General features: G+C 44.6%; 1 protein-coding gene across 1 annotated transcript in view; it reads left to right on the forward strand.

Annotated features, from left to right (window-relative positions):
- The window catches only part of CUNH10orf67 (chromosome unknown C10orf67 homolog), a 121,101-nt gene that overhangs the window by 50,902 nt on the left and 54,790 nt on the right, over positions 1 to 15,409 (forward strand). Inside the window, exons 6-7 of the mRNA XM_019508297.1 lie at positions 3,254 to 3,398; positions 4,636 to 4,694. Of these exons, the coding sequence (XP_019363842.1) occupies positions 3,254 to 3,398; positions 4,636 to 4,694 (204 nt within the window). The remainder of the gene's footprint in view (positions 1 to 3,253; positions 3,399 to 4,635; positions 4,695 to 15,409) is intronic.

Raw genomic sequence — 15,409 nt, forward strand, 5'->3', positions numbered from 1 at the left:
TCTTTCTAGTGTTAAACTCTATAAATACATTGAGTATCTAAATATAGTAATTGTAAAAGAGCTAAAATTGTAAACACACCACTGGGGTGTCAAAAGGCTGAACATATGATTACAAGTGAAAAGGAGGTCTTTTTCTCATAATCAATGCTAACTCAAGTTTATGTTTTTAAATAAGTGTTTGCTTTCCAAGATTACATCTTGTACAAGTGCACCCTCTTGTGGTATAAATAAGAGTCAAGTACCTGAGTTATAGCTTGAACCGGGAAAGGGCCATAATAATTTGAATGGCAGCTTTCAAAAAAATTATTTTTCTTTTTAGGTTAACCATGCAATATACAGAAAAGGGAGCAAACTTGTCCATCTTTATATTATATAGTTACAAGATTTTAAAATGTTAGCCTTTGGTACTATAATTTACATTTTTATTTTACATGACATTTAATTGCAGTATGCCTACATAAATAATTACAAATGATCTTAAAAATGCACTTTAATTGTTTCTCACACTGGTACATCTATAAAAAGAATATAACATTTTATATTCAGCTGCAGGAATACATATTCTTCTACCCTTACTCAGAAGAACTATTCAGACTAGGGCACTATTCAGTTTGAGTAAGGGTGAGTAAGTCTAACCTAATTATATATCATAGTCCAAAATGCTGTGGTCTATTTGTTTCTTCAGTTCCATTAGAAATTTACTCAAAGGGATCTGCAGTTCAAATCCTTTAGCAACAGTGTATTTATATTCATTAAAATAAAGAAAAAGTTCCATGTGTTGTTTTCTTAAAACTTATGATTAGGGAAATCGTTGACTGGATGAAACAGAACAGAAATTGTATATATAGAGAGAGTTTAAGCAATATTTAATCATGTTATAATTGCCTTCCACTTTCTTGTTCTTTTTGCTTGCATGATTCAGTTTAAAGTTTAAGCCAGCCAAACACTATTGCAGTGGGCAGATGGTAGAGAGAACACTGCCACAAAACCTGCCACTCAAAGTGTAACAGATGACTGTAGCTGCAGAAAACTGTCCCTTTGTTCATTTTGCTAATGAGTGTCCTCATTGCAGCAGGAGACTGAATAGATAATTATTTGCAGTTCTTGTTTTTAACAGATGGTGGAGCTAGAGCTAAAGGTTATCCACCTAACCAGCTCAAACTATAAATTGATCTTTGAGTCAAATAATAATTCTCCTATATTTTTCCAAATTACTTATCTAAAACAATGAATGAAAAAAGAGTGTACCTAGATCGTAAGCCATCACCTTAAAATATTTTAACTTCAATTCACATGATTAATTAAACAGTTTCTAGGGTTTTTTTCTTTATGATAATGGCAGCTTCTCATGTAATCAGCTGTTGATGCTCAAATTCTGCCAGGGCAAAGGACTAATGCCTAAGCCTATTAAGGTCCGTAACAGTTATTTAAAAGGTCTTTTGAAATTGTAAATTTGTTTTGTAATGGTTTAGAGTTGGGCAGTGTCAGAGGAGAATGCTAACTAATCACTCAAATATTGGATTTGCTGTTTTATGAACAACCCCCCTGCAGTTTGTTAGAGACTTCCAACACAATTTCCAGTGTTTTGGTAATAGTACTGAATTAATTCTAGTGTACTTATTAACTGGTAAGAATCATTCAATATCATTAGTTAGAACAAAACCTTTTTAAAAATAATTTGTTGTGAAATACCAGTCATTCAGGATATATATACATCTTAAAAATCTATCATAGAAATTTAACATAATTATATTTATAAAGTTCAACTCATATAAATAGCCACTTTTTAATAGGAAACAAAGGCTGGGTCACAAATTAATACAGGGATGAATTTTTAAAACTCTGTGCAATCTGACTACATGATTTTCCCATAGAATCATTCAGAATTTTCTGGCTAGAATTTTTATCATTTGTTCCTAAAATTTTGAGCGCCAAAGAGACTGTGTGTTTTATGAGGAAAGGACTGAATATTAGTCACAAATCTAGTTCTCACTTCTGGTAGACATGTCTTAAAAAAACTCAAGAGTTTTATTTCAAAAGTTTTTGACACCAGATTTCTGCTTATCATCATCAGGTAAGGTAGACAAAGAACTTCCTCTTTCAGATGATTGTTTCTGAAAAACAGAAAAATAATAACTTACATTTCCTTCAATAAGCAAAGAACTTACTATCCTGTGCTTTGGAATTGTGTGTTTTGTCTTTTTTATTTTTTTATACATATAGTTCTAAAGCTTTCAGAATTTAGTTTCATATTCTGGGATTTCTATAACATTTCTGAAAGCTTTTCTATAATTTTAAAAGAAATATGTGGCAGTAAAATCTAGACAGCCATAAGACAATATATTCAAATGTTTTCAATAGCTTTGAAGCAGACAAGAAAAAAAGAGTAGCTGTCCCAATAAGCTTCAGTTGCATAAGAAGTCTTTTCCATAATGGACGTGGCAAGATTTAAACAAAGGACACGCATAATAAAAATGTAAATGAGTTTGCTTTACTAAAACTATAACTTTAAAGTCTTTTGTTGTATGTTATCCTGGAACCTTCTTACAAGGTAATCACTGTTTGCATAGAGATTTAAACCGTAGTCTTCAATAGCATTAAACCCCTGCACGGTCTATGTGTGACAGGCATGCAAAGCCATGTTAATGTTCAGAATATGAATTGCCTCTGGGTGGCTCCGACACCAAGTAGAAAACCAACTGTGTTGATATCAGAAGGCCTGATGGACTCCATGCGGCTCCCAGCCTGAAAACTTCACCACTTTGACATGTGATGTGCTCCTCATGACACTGGCAGCACTGTCACTGAGAAATGGCACAAAGGCAACAAGCCCCCCTCCTTAGCCATGCACTTTGCAACCCCCTGGTGTTGCCTGTCCACAGTCTCTCCTGCCTGCCTAGTTACGGACAGCGCTTCATAAACACAGAGGGAAGTGTGGGTGGATAGGCCCCAGCTGCCTTCCTGGACACAGCCTCCATAATAAATTGACCTGAATGATGAGGGCACACAAACAGTATGATATGCATTATTCCTGTCAATAAAATGTCCCCATGTGTTATGGTCTTTGTGTATAATGTACTGCATTCTTTTTTTCTAGGAGGATCTTATTTAGTCTCTTGACTTTTTGGTATTCATAACTTTGTAATAGAATTCAGAATTTATATGATACTGTGTTTATATAATATTATACTTGTGAAGTGTATTTAAATCCTTAATTGCTTGCTTAGAAACACAGAGCTTCTTAATCTTTCAGATTATCTTTGAAGATGATGACCAGGAAAAAAAAATGCTTGAAAAAGAAAATGAGGATTTCAAGCAAGAGGTTTCTAGACTGTATGATATGATTTTGCATCTTGAAAATTCTCTGAAACTGAGTGAAAAAGAAAATAAAAAATTAGGTAAACTTATGAGTTATTAGACAAATTAAAGTATGATATGTATTAAATGTTGTTAACATTGAAATGCAAAGCCAATTGGTAAAATCTCCTGGCAAGCTATTCTTTGACTCTCCATTTGCTTGCTTTATATTTTTTAATGGTTCTACATTTCTATATATTTACAGGGAAATGTGTATATATTTACTCTTATGTTAATACATATATTCACATATTTTAATTAAAAATAAAGGGGTGCTCCTTAATGGATTGTGAGACTTTTAATGTGGGTTAGTAATATACCTGGAGATTAATCAATCATAATACCAATATATTGTAGTTTGTAAACTTAGTGAAATTTGAAAATATGTATGTAAACATTTGTAAATGGTGTAACTTACTGCTAGTCTCAATCTAATTGTCTTAACATGAGGAAAATGTACTCTGCATAGAATAGTTTTGCATGTACCTGTGTTAACATATGCTTTCTTGAAAAATAATAATTTTATTTTTGTGTAAAAGCCTCTTAGAAGAAGCAGTTTCTTGTCAAGTTACTATCACTGTTTCCAGTGCATAAATTTATTAGTTTTAAAAAATGAATTTGTTTTGACTGCTCTGAAATGTGTGTGTAAATGTTATGTGCACACTAACAAGTTCAGATAATCCATACAGAGTATAATTATAATCTTTACCTTTACGTTAGTTCTTGCGTAGCACCAGTGCTAGACCATTCTTGTGGAAAACAAGTGGCAGAAATCTATGACATTACAACAGAACTTGTGCAGTAAAGTTGGCTTCTGACTTCTGTATGTCCAAACAGATTAAGCACAGTGATACCTTTTATGGTAGAATGATGAATTTAACATAAACAATATTCCTTATTTCTGCTGCTTATCTGATCAAATGGTGCTTCTTATCTTCTGATAGTTTTGTTTGAGCAATAAAGAACCACCTGCTAAAGTACTTTGTATTGGCTGTGACTAACAGCAAGGATGTCTAGAATTAGTATTAATGAAAAGCTGTGGGCACTCAGTCACACTTGGCTCTTGAACTTACTTCTTAATCTCTATCTGACCAGCCGGCTGAACAGCAGGAAGAAGGCTGTGAATGTCAAGGGCGGTTGTGAAGGTCACAGTTCTGCCAGGATTTTCATCCAGTGTGCATTCCAGTGGGCTCATAGACTGACCTGAAGTACACAATATGAATACATCGACCTAGGCATGTAATTTCATGGTCTGCCTTTCTCCCCCTTTACTTTCAGATACGAAAGTTCGAGATATGCAATTAAAAATGGAAAATGATGAGAAAACTGTTATAAAGGTACTGTCCTTTTTGATATTGATGAATAACTCTCTAAGCATAGGTTTTGGTTTTTGACAGTGTCAGCCAAGTAATGTTAGAAAACTGAAAAAGTAGGCTATACCACTCAAGTTGTTTGCAGGTTTATGGAACTCATTATTGCTTATCAATGACCTAGTATCCATCCCTTCTTTAGAATATAATGAATCAGATTAACTTTATCATGTTGTATCAGCAGTATTCTTGTTGCATTTTAATACAAACTAGTTGAAAGCTTTCTGACTGCTCAACCCCAGCATATTCATTTGGAGTGAAGTGAGTTGTTTTCATTAAAAAGAAGGGTGTCAGTAAATGTTTAGAGAGTGAGTAGGAAAAGTCAAATTTGGATGCAACTAAAGAGAAGAAAAATCCTATTCTTGATAACCCATGGTTTATTTATATAGCTGTTGTACTTTTGGTAATGTTATTATTGGCATTCAATACAAGACAATAGTTCAGCAAGTTACTACTTTTCAACATTAGGAAGGTATGCTAAAAAACCTACCTCAGTGGCAGGTGGGAAAATAGTGAGATTTGTCTAGATCAGGGCAGGCAATTATTTCGGCTGGAGGATCGCTTCACAAATTTTGGTGAGCTGTCGAGGGCTGCATGGGTAGGCCCGCCTCTTGACAGTTGCCCCACCCCCTGGTTGCCATCTTGTGGTCAGAAGTCCCGCCCCCAAAACCCTGCCTTTTGCCCCCAGAAGTACTCCTTTTGGGAGGGGGTAGTATAGCCTTGGAACTGGAAGTTACACTCTGACACATGGTCTATGTCAGGGGTAGGCAACAGTTTTTGGCTGGAGTGCTGAAAAAACCACAATGTCTACCTTGTAAGGTGCTACAGTGCTGACATGACAAAAAACCAAAACTGGGGCAGGGGGTATATGGCAGGATGCACTGCATATTAATATAGTTAATAATCATTAATGTTTCTTTTTATGGTAAATACCAGGTTTTCTAAATATTCTAAACCTAGTAAGAATAAATAAAACTTCAGAGGGGGAAGAGAGACTAGAGGGAAGAGAGAGAGAGAGATGAAAGAGAAGAGAGAGAAGAAAGGGAGGAGAGAGGGAAGAGTGAGAGAAGAGAGAGGGAAGGAAGGTGGGAGAGGCACAGGGAGAAGGAGAGAGGGAGAGAAGCATGGGGAGAAGCAGGCGCAGGGGGAGGCACCACAGGTAGGCTGGCCCGGCCAGGCCCTTGGGAAGGTGGCAGCCAGAAGAGAGGGAGCCCCGGAGGTGGGTGGGGACTGTCCTAGAGCTCCACAAACTTGGGCTGCAACTGGGCCCCCAGCAGCACCCAAGGTGGAGCCAAGCCTGGTCCACACAGCTCCATGGGATGGGGCACAGCTGCCCTGCCTGTGAGAGGATGCTGCCTGGCAGGGGCAGGTCGCCGGGCTTGAGGGGCTCCCAGCTCGGCCTCTGTGCATGCTGGGCAGAGCGCAATTAGGGTGGAGTCCCCCAAGCCGCGGCTGGGGCCCCGGTGCTCTGGGAACAGTTGCGCAAAACTGCACACTTACTTCCGCCGGCCTGTCCAAGCAGCACATGACTCAGCTGCCACTTCTCCTCACTGATGCTGACTTGGCCAGGGCCATTGCATCCCGAGCAGCACTCAAGGAAGCAGCAGCTGGTTCAGCTTTGCTGCATGCCGCTCAGGATGGGATGGGCCCAGTCAAGTCAGCACCAGCGAGGAGAAGCAGTGGCTGAGCCAATTGAGCCATGTGCCACTTCCTTGCATGCTGCTCAGCACAGGCTCAGACACAGCTTTGCCTCTCTGGTGCCAACCTGGCTGGGCCCGTCCCATCCCATTCTGAGCAGTGCAAGGAAGCGGCACGTGGCTCAACTGGCTCAGCCGACGCGTCTCATCAACAGTGCCAACCAGCTGGGCCGTCCTGTCCCAAGTGGCACACAGCAAAGCTGACCCAACCACTGCTTCCCTGCATGCCGCTCAGGATGCAACAGGCCCAGCTGAGTTGCCCCTGGCAAGGAGAAGCGGTGGCTGAGCCGTATGCTACTTGGGATTGGCCAGGACAGGCTGGCAGAGGTAAGTAGGAGCCACGGCTTTGCCTCGTGCCTCTAAGGACAGGCCAGGCCAGCACCATGGAAGGGAAGCCATGGCTGAGCTGGTCCTAAGTGACATGCAGCTCAGCTACCACTTCTCTTCACTGGTGCTGACTCGGCCGGGCCTGTCCTGACCAGAGCAGCACACAGCAAACCAGCCTACCTGCTGCTTCCCCATGTGCTACTCAGGACACACTGGGCCCAGCCAGGAGAGTGCCGGTGAGAAGAAGCAGTGGTTGAGCCATGTGCTGCTTGGGACTGGCTGGGACAGGCTAGCGGAGGTAAGGGCCAGACTGGTCCTGAGTGGCACTCAATTCAGTTGGCTGAGCCTCCTCTTCTTACCAGTGCTGACCCAGCCAGGCCTATCCTGTTCCATCCCGAGCGGCATGCAGCAAAGTTGGCCCATCCTCTGCTTCACTGCGTGCCGCTTGGGACAAGAAGGGCCCTGCTGGGTCAGCACCAATGAGGAGAAGCAGCTGAGTGGCATGTGCTCTCACCACTCCCTGTGGCACCTGCCTGGGCCGCCTTGTGCAGCACCGGGCTCGGTCTGCTCCCAGACCCTCCGTACAGTGCCTCCTGCACCAAGCTCCCAACCTTGTACCGGGGTGGGGGACCTAAGCCACCCAAGTTCTCCAAAGATCCAGCTCTGTGCAGCGGCCTTTGCAGCGTGTCTCTGGCCGCACGCCAGAGGTTGCAGACTCAAGCTGCCTCACGCAGCTCCCAGGGTCTGGATGCCATGCATCATGCTGTGCACCGAGAGCGCCCTACCACTTGCAGCACCGCTTCCTGTAGCTCCCACCACTTCCCACAGCCCCTGCCTATGCTGCTCCCCACGCCCACCCCCACCGGAGCAGCTTCCCTCTGACCCCCACTTCCAGCCTGACCCAGAAAGCACCACAGGGCTCCTGGCCACTGGGCTGTTCCAGCAATTCCCTCCACCTCCCTCTGTCCAATCTTACCTTACTTTTCACTCGGATGGAGTGGGGAGGGAGGAGCCACTCCAGGGTGGTGAGGCCAGAAGCCACAGAGGCTTCTGGTTTGGGGTTGAGGGTGGGAAGGGGATGGGGGCAGGGTGGAGCCAGGCTGCCCTTGCTGCTCAGCCACAGGCTCACGCTGGGTTCTGCTGCCACTGGCTGCTTGTCATCTTTGACAGGCAGTGAGGGGCAGATAAAAAGTATTTTGCCTGCCTCTGGTCTAGATAGCATACTTACTGGCTCAAATAGCTATACTTTCTTTTACTTGGTTCATTATTCTCTTTCTAAAATAAGAAATTATTTGCCTAGTCTTTCACTATAGAAAGAATACTGTGTGTCATATATAATCTTTAAGAACATAAGTATAGTAAGCATTGCCCTCATTGCAGTATTTTCATCTTTGAAGTGAAATCTGTAGAAAGTAGTCATCCTTTCCATGATAAAGATTTTCCTATTAACAATTTGCTTTCACCTTATATGAAAAAGGTTTATTATTCTGACTGAAGCACAGGAATGGGAACTGTGAGACTTGGATTCTAAAATCATCCCTTTTGTGAACTTTCCTTGCAGCTTCAGGGTAATTATTTTCTGTGCCTCCCCTTTGTAAAGAGGAAAGAAAGATATTGGAAAGCTAAGTATTAAAAATATTAGCAAACTATTGAAATCCTATAATCTGAAATTAGAAATGGAAAACTTTGTATCAATCTATCCATTACATCTACATCACAAAGGAGAGTTGTTTCCTGCAGTAAATGTTCTAGCATACTTCAGTAGTAGAACTACCCAAAGGCCAAATCAAGATTGGTACTCTGTTGTACTAAGTGACATAGAAAACACAATCCCTGTCCTAAGCAACTTATACTCTACCGTCAATCTAGTTTTAATTTTCAAAAGTCCTGAGCAATATGGCCTCTGTCACATCTCTTTGCATATATTCCATAGCCTAATGCAGGGATGGGCAAAATATGGCCCGGCGCCAGATCTGGCCCGCCAGGCCATTCTATCTGGTCTGCGGGGCCCCTAGAAAATTTAGAAAATTAATATTTATCTGCTCCTGGCTCCTGTCAAAGATGACAGGAGGCAGGGGTAGTAGGACCCAGGGAAAGCCGCAGCAGGTTCCTGCAACAGCAGGGCCCGCCCAGCCCCACCCTGCCAGCCAGAAGCCCCTGCTTAGCCCCTGCAGGGCTGTCCTGCCTCTGCCATGTCACTGCCACCCCGTGGGGTGGTGGTGGCTATGAAGAGCAGGAACAATGGAGAGCAGGAACCCAGGTGGGTTCCGATCAGCTACATCATGGGGCGCCAGCTGTGGGGTGCGGGAGCGGCCACTTCTTCCCGACACTGAGCACCAATTTGTTCCCTACCACCACTGCTAGCTTGGGCCCCACACCAGCTCCAGGCTCGCCCTTTGGGGCTGAGTCATGGCAGCAGCAGGTGGGCACAAACTGCTGCTCAGCACAAAGGAAAAAGACTCCCCTGCTCACCGCCACCAGGCAATGTTTGCTGCAGCTGCCTGCCTGGAGCTTGCATCGTGCTGGGCTGCGACACAGCTGCTTCACCACCGCCTCTGTGGTGCCCAGCGTGGCAGGAGTGGCCATGTGGAACAGTCACAGGGCAGCAGAGGCAGTGGTGAAGCAGCTGTGCTGCAGCCTAGCGAAGCGCAAGCTGCAGACTGGCAGCCACAGCAAACACTGCCCAGCAGCAGCAAGCAGAGGGGCCACTTTCCTCAGCACTCAGCAGCAGTTTGTGCCCAGCTGCTGCTGCAGCTCAGGCCCAGTGGGCAAGTGCAGAGCTGGCACAATGCCCAGGCTAGTGGCAGCAGTGGGGAACGAACTGGTGCTCAGCATGGGGAAAAAATGGTTTCCCCCTCTCCCCGTGGCCAGCGCCCCCTGCTGCAGCCACTTGAAGCCTGCATGGGGCTGCCTGTGCCTGCTCTTCATTGCCACCACTGCCCCATGGGGCAGCGGTAATGTGGCAGAGAGACAGGGCAGCCCCGTGCAGGCTGTGAGTGGCTGCAGTATGTGGCACCAGCCACAGGGAAGAGGGGATCACTTTTCCCCCCACATTGAGCATCATCCCCGCCACCGCTGCTCAGTCCAGACAGGTAGCGTGGGATGTGTGGGGTCAGGGCTGTGCACCTGTCCCCATGTGTACCATGGGCCTGGGGCAGGGGCACAGAGTGAGCGGGCACACAAGAGCCAGCGGCAGCCAGGCGGAAGCGTGGGGCCTGCGCTGGTGTCCTGGGGCCAGTGCTGGTGGGGCCCAGAGCAGGCAGCAGGAGCACAGGGTCCCAGCCAGCAGGGGCTCTATGAAGCTGGGTCAGCTCCCCCTTCTCCCTGCTGGTGCAGCCCAGCCCGGCTCTACAGACCCCCGCCAGCCCACACCCCACGCTCCTACTGCCCCACTCTGGGCCCCACCGGCACTGGCCCCAGGACATGGATGCAGGCCCCACACTTCCACCCTCTTCCACTCCCCTTCCCCTCTCTCCTCCCCTCCACTTTCCCCACATTCCTGCCAGCCCGCCAGTCAACTGCTCTGCACTACGTGGCTCCCGTACCCACGTCCATACTCACATACACACATCGCCACAGACCCCCATATGCAATCACTTCTACATATACAGCACAAGTGTACACAAATCAGGGGAAATTTTTTTTTCATTAAATTAAAATATATTATTATGGGTGTTTGATTTTTAGTATGTAATTTGGGTATTTTCCCCCTAAGATAGCAAACCCTCTTCCCCAAAGGCATACTTCCAGGGGTAAGGGGAGGGACTTTCGGTAGCAAAGGTCAGAGTTTAGGGATGGGACTTCCCAAGATGGCGACTGAGGGCGGTGCACCTGTCAAGGGCTGGGGCTGCCCATGCAGCCCTCAACAGCTTGCCAGAACTCAGTAAGTGGCCCTCTGCCCAAAATAATTGCCTGCCCCTAGCCTAATGTCCCTGATCGAAAATAATATTTTTTCTGACATTCATTCTAATTTTTCCCTTTCTGTACCTTATTCCTGTCATTGCAGCCCTTCCCATGGCTACTAGCTCAACTTAAGGACAGTAGCAGTAACTTGCAGAATGCAGCCTCCCCTCCTACCCCACACCTTGCACCCCCTCACACACATTACTTAATTTATTGTTTGGGGACTGTGGGTATAATTCTCTTTGTGTATCTAGATAGCGCTTTTTACTGCGTAAGTGACATTCTTGCCACATGCTCATAGGACACAATTCTAATACAAATGCAGTGTGGATACTTAAGTGTGCACATGTAGAATGAGCATTTTCAATACTCTGCACACTGGCCACACAGCTAAGTAGTTATGTACACATGCCCATTCTTGATATGCACCTGTATCTAAGTCATGAAAATATAGCTGGCCAGCAACCTGGGATTAGCAGGTGTTAGACTTAGGATAAAGGAGGGTGACCCTCCTATGTTTTAGCCCCAGTAGCTGAATGGTTAGGGTGCTCACCGAGGAAGTCAGAGCTGTGCTTTAGGCCACGCTTCCCCTGGAGCCATAGATGAGATACTATCTAGCCCCTTTTCCAGTGTCCCATTGGAAGCTGGATCACTGCCTCTTGCATTTACTAGTCAATGAATAAAATGAATGGAGAACAGTGCAATAGGGCAGTTTTTGCCCCTTCAAGAGCATAGGCCCAGGCTAGAACCCAGGCCTTTGCTCTTCTCAGCCAACATCTATCGCACTGAACCATATACCTTTTACTTTGTTTTCTTCCTTTCATTTATGTCTCTCTCGGCCACCCAGGGGGTCAGCTTCAGGGGTACTGGATAGTATGGTAATTGGAATTGTGCCGAAATATTGGAGTGACGCGGGTTCAAATCTTGTCTTGATAAAGGGGTAATTAGATCCTCCAGCTTCCTAGATCAGTGCCCTAGCCACTCAGCTGTTAAGGCTAAAACATGGGTGAGTAGTCCCCCAGACCTTTCCTGGGATTTACACTCAGATATGCACTCTACACACTGACTACACAGTTATTTGGAAAGTGTGTAGCCAGCTGTGCATGCTCAGTCTACATATGTGCCTGTCCATGCATCCGCAGTGTAAGGGAAATAGAATTGCAACCTGTATGACCATGGCAAAAATGCCACTTACATGGCTAGAAAACTGCCATTTAGATGCTCAGAGGAAAGTAGCATTCCAGCCTAGATCCATGTACACATAATCAATTACAGGTTCTTCCTTAATCTTTTCTCAGCCTAACTTCAGGACTGAAATGGTGCTGAGGTTGTTAAACTTGTTTATCAAATAGTTAGAATTTATATCAGCATTTTCCCTTTACTAGGAAAAACACTTGTATGCTTTTAAAGAAACACTGATTGGTAGCTTCCTCAGGGAACTTTTTAAAAACTATTCCACTGAGAAAATTGCTTCTGTTTGGTGGCCAGTTAAAATAATTTTCTGCTAGGATAAGTTAAAATGAGTTGATTTTTAAATTCAAGTTTGCATGGACTGAGGGCAGATCCAAATAATTCCCATAGGTACTTAGATGTGGCATAGATGGAATTTAGGGGTATCTTTACACCAGCGCTTCAGCAGCCTTCTGTGTCTCGTCTATCAGAGTCCCCATGCTTAAAAATGGCAGCAGGGGCATGTAAACTAAAGTTCATTGAACAAGCTTTAGTTCAAGCAGCCCTGCTGCCATTTTTAAGTGTGGGGATACTGATACAGGAGCGGTGCTTAATTAGAGCACCTCTTGGAGCCACTCTAATTAAAGCACTGCTTTCCCTTCCCCCTGAAGGACTTGCCCCTAGGGGCATTTGAGATGACATTTTTAAGTGGGTTTAAAGCAGGTTAAATACCTTTTGGACCGCTTTAATGGCATTGCTATTTGCACATTTGATGGCGTATTACACGTTAATTCCAGCCACTGTAGCACATTCAGTGGCATAATGCACCTTAAAAGACTTTGGGATGCAGCGAATGACTTTGGGGCACTGCAAAGTAAAACACCTCCAAGGAATTTTTAGTTTCCTACCCTACAGTCACGGAGGGAAGCACCGGACTCTGTGTGGCTCAGGGGCTATGCAGACAGCCCATGCAGGCAGCCTGGCAGCAGCCTGGGAAGGCAGGCTCCACAGAAGAAAAAAAAATGAAGTGAAACTGATCTTTCCCTTCCCCTGCCCCAGAGCCTGCCTGCCTGCTGAGCTGCACAGGGGCTCGGTGCTTCCCTCTGTGGCTGCGGTGCCCCCCAGGACTGCCCGAGTCGGGTGCCTGCAGGCAGGTGCTGCCTGGGAGTGACCCACCACTGCTGCGAAGGGAAGCACCATCCTCCCCACCACCTCCTGCAGCTCAGGGACCATTCTGCCTGCCAGCAGCTTGCTCTCCTCTCCTTGGCAGGTAAGGATTGGGCGGACATAGTTGAACATGACACAAGGGTTTACTTTGCCCTAAATTGAAGCAGTGATTTTAGAAAACTACCACTTCAATTTAGAGAGAATTAAACCCCCATGTTGTGTATAAATGCCCTAGGTGCCTAATGCAAAACATGATCCAGATCAATGGTGTTCTAGCAGTTGCACACTAATTAGGATCACTAGGTGCCCCTAGTTGTGCCTTAAAAGTTTCCTAGGTGCCTAAACTTTAGCTTCTGAGCATTTTTATAAACAATCCAGCTCAAGCAACCAGGTACCTAATTCCTGCCTAAATTTCATGCTTATCCAGATTGAAGCTAGGAGTCATATACGTCTGTCGAGGTCTCCAGTGTGTGAGATGCCCTCTCACAGAAGAATTCTGATGAGAAAAGCAGGACAGTAGGGATAGAGATATACTTTTTGCAAAGTAGCCCAGAGTTAGAAAATTTCCACAGGAAGTCAGAGATTTCTCCTCTGCTTGAGGGGATTCAAATGCATATCTCCCACCTCTCAAGAAAGTGCCCTGACTGCAAGCAGAAGCGGGGCAGCTGGGCAGTCGTGAGTGTAGGATTCAGGAGGCCAGGAAGGCAAACCACAGTGATGAGGGAACTTCTCTGAGAAGGTTGAATCCTAGGGTTACGTTCCTACTGTTAGGGTTATTCGTGAGGTTATTTTGGTTTAAAAAACAAAACAAAACAATGGCTGTCTAATGTGGAATACATAAATGGTCCAGTGAGCAAGGAACACTACTCAGGACTCCTCCCTCTGACAGGATCTACTCATCACTGGGGTACAGAGTCAGGCTCTCTTGGTTTCTCTCTTTCTGAGGTTATGAATCTTGCATTCCTGGATGCCCACTGGCCTTCAACAGGAAGGGTATCCTATAGCCTGGTGCAGTGGTTTTCTAGCTGAGATGCACATTCCCCTGTGAGTATATAGCATTTTTCCAACGTGTATGCCCCTAGATTTTAATAATGAAAGTGGAGCTTCTGATTGGTCAACATGCAGTAATAACAGTACCGTGTATTGGTGTCCATGTTAATGTTTTTCCTGAGAAATGAACATGCAGATATGTGTTGGGTATTGGGGGTATGAATGGCAATATTTTCCAGGTAAAGGGATATGCAACCAGAAATGTTTGAAAACCACTGGACTAGTGGTTAATGCACTTTCCAGGGAGGTTTGAGTCCTCTCCTGCTTTCTAGGCAAGTCTTTTAACCATTAGGACATTATGCAAAGGTAGCCGTTACCATACCACCACCACTCGCTGTGGGTACCATGCTTCACATTGAGTCAGTGATGCTAGGGGTGTGAGTTAGACCCCTCTTCTCTAGATCCCAAATAGGTGGAGGCACTAAATAACTCAAGAGAATAGGAAGTACAAACAAATGCTGTGCCCAGCATTGCCTATGGGCAGTTCTCCTTTGGAAATACCCAGTTCTCCCTGTTCTCTGTATGATGATTCTAGACATCTAAACCTGTCAGTTTGGATTGCCCTCCAGGCACCTGAAAATTAGGTGTTGTACTGCCTAAATGGAGGTTCCGACACGAATGATTTGGGTTTAGACTCAGGTCCTCAGGTGGACACGTATGACAAAATGGTTCATAATATAAAATCACAGGGTTGAAAGGGACTTAGTGGTCATCTATCTCAATCCCCTGTACAGACACAGGATTCATGTTCCCTAAATTATCCCAGACAAATGCCTATCCCTCCTCTTGAAAACTGCCAGTGAAGAAGATTCCACAGCTTCCCTTAGTTGCCTTGTCCATTGTTCATTTTGAGATCAGATCTTTCCTGAGAGTATAATCTTAGATCTATCTTTTACAACTATTATATTAGGGGTGATTACAAATAAAGCATACATTTTACATTAAACTTAATTTCCCATGTTGATTTTGTAGATAGTAGAAGGAAAATATCTTCCAAGTACACAGCCTAAATAAACAAGTTGAATACTGAAGAGGTCTTCAAAGGTCAAAGAAGAAAGAAAATGTATTCTGTTCTCCCCACAAAACCACAGAGTGGCCATGGAACTGCTCCTGACCAGCCACTGCAACTTTTTATAGTTCCTTTATGGTTGCTTTTCTGACATTTTACTTCTCTTTTTATGTTTTGACTGTAGTTAGCATTTCCAATACCCCCTCTGCACTAGAGGTTTCTTACATGGCTGTGCTGTATCCTGCATAGGTGACAGTTTTCCTGGACAGATTCCTGAAACCAAGCAATGAACCAGTATTAGTTGCACTGTGTTCTGAAAAGCTTTGCAGTTGAAAAATATTAAATTGATTGATTTTTGT

Source organism: Gavialis gangeticus, unplaced genomic scaffold (assembly GCF_001723915.1).
Source record: "Gavialis gangeticus isolate Ggan-Ray unplaced genomic scaffold, GavGan_comp1, whole genome shotgun sequence".
Lineage (NCBI taxonomy): Eukaryota > Metazoa > Chordata > Crocodylia > Gavialidae > Gavialis > Gavialis gangeticus.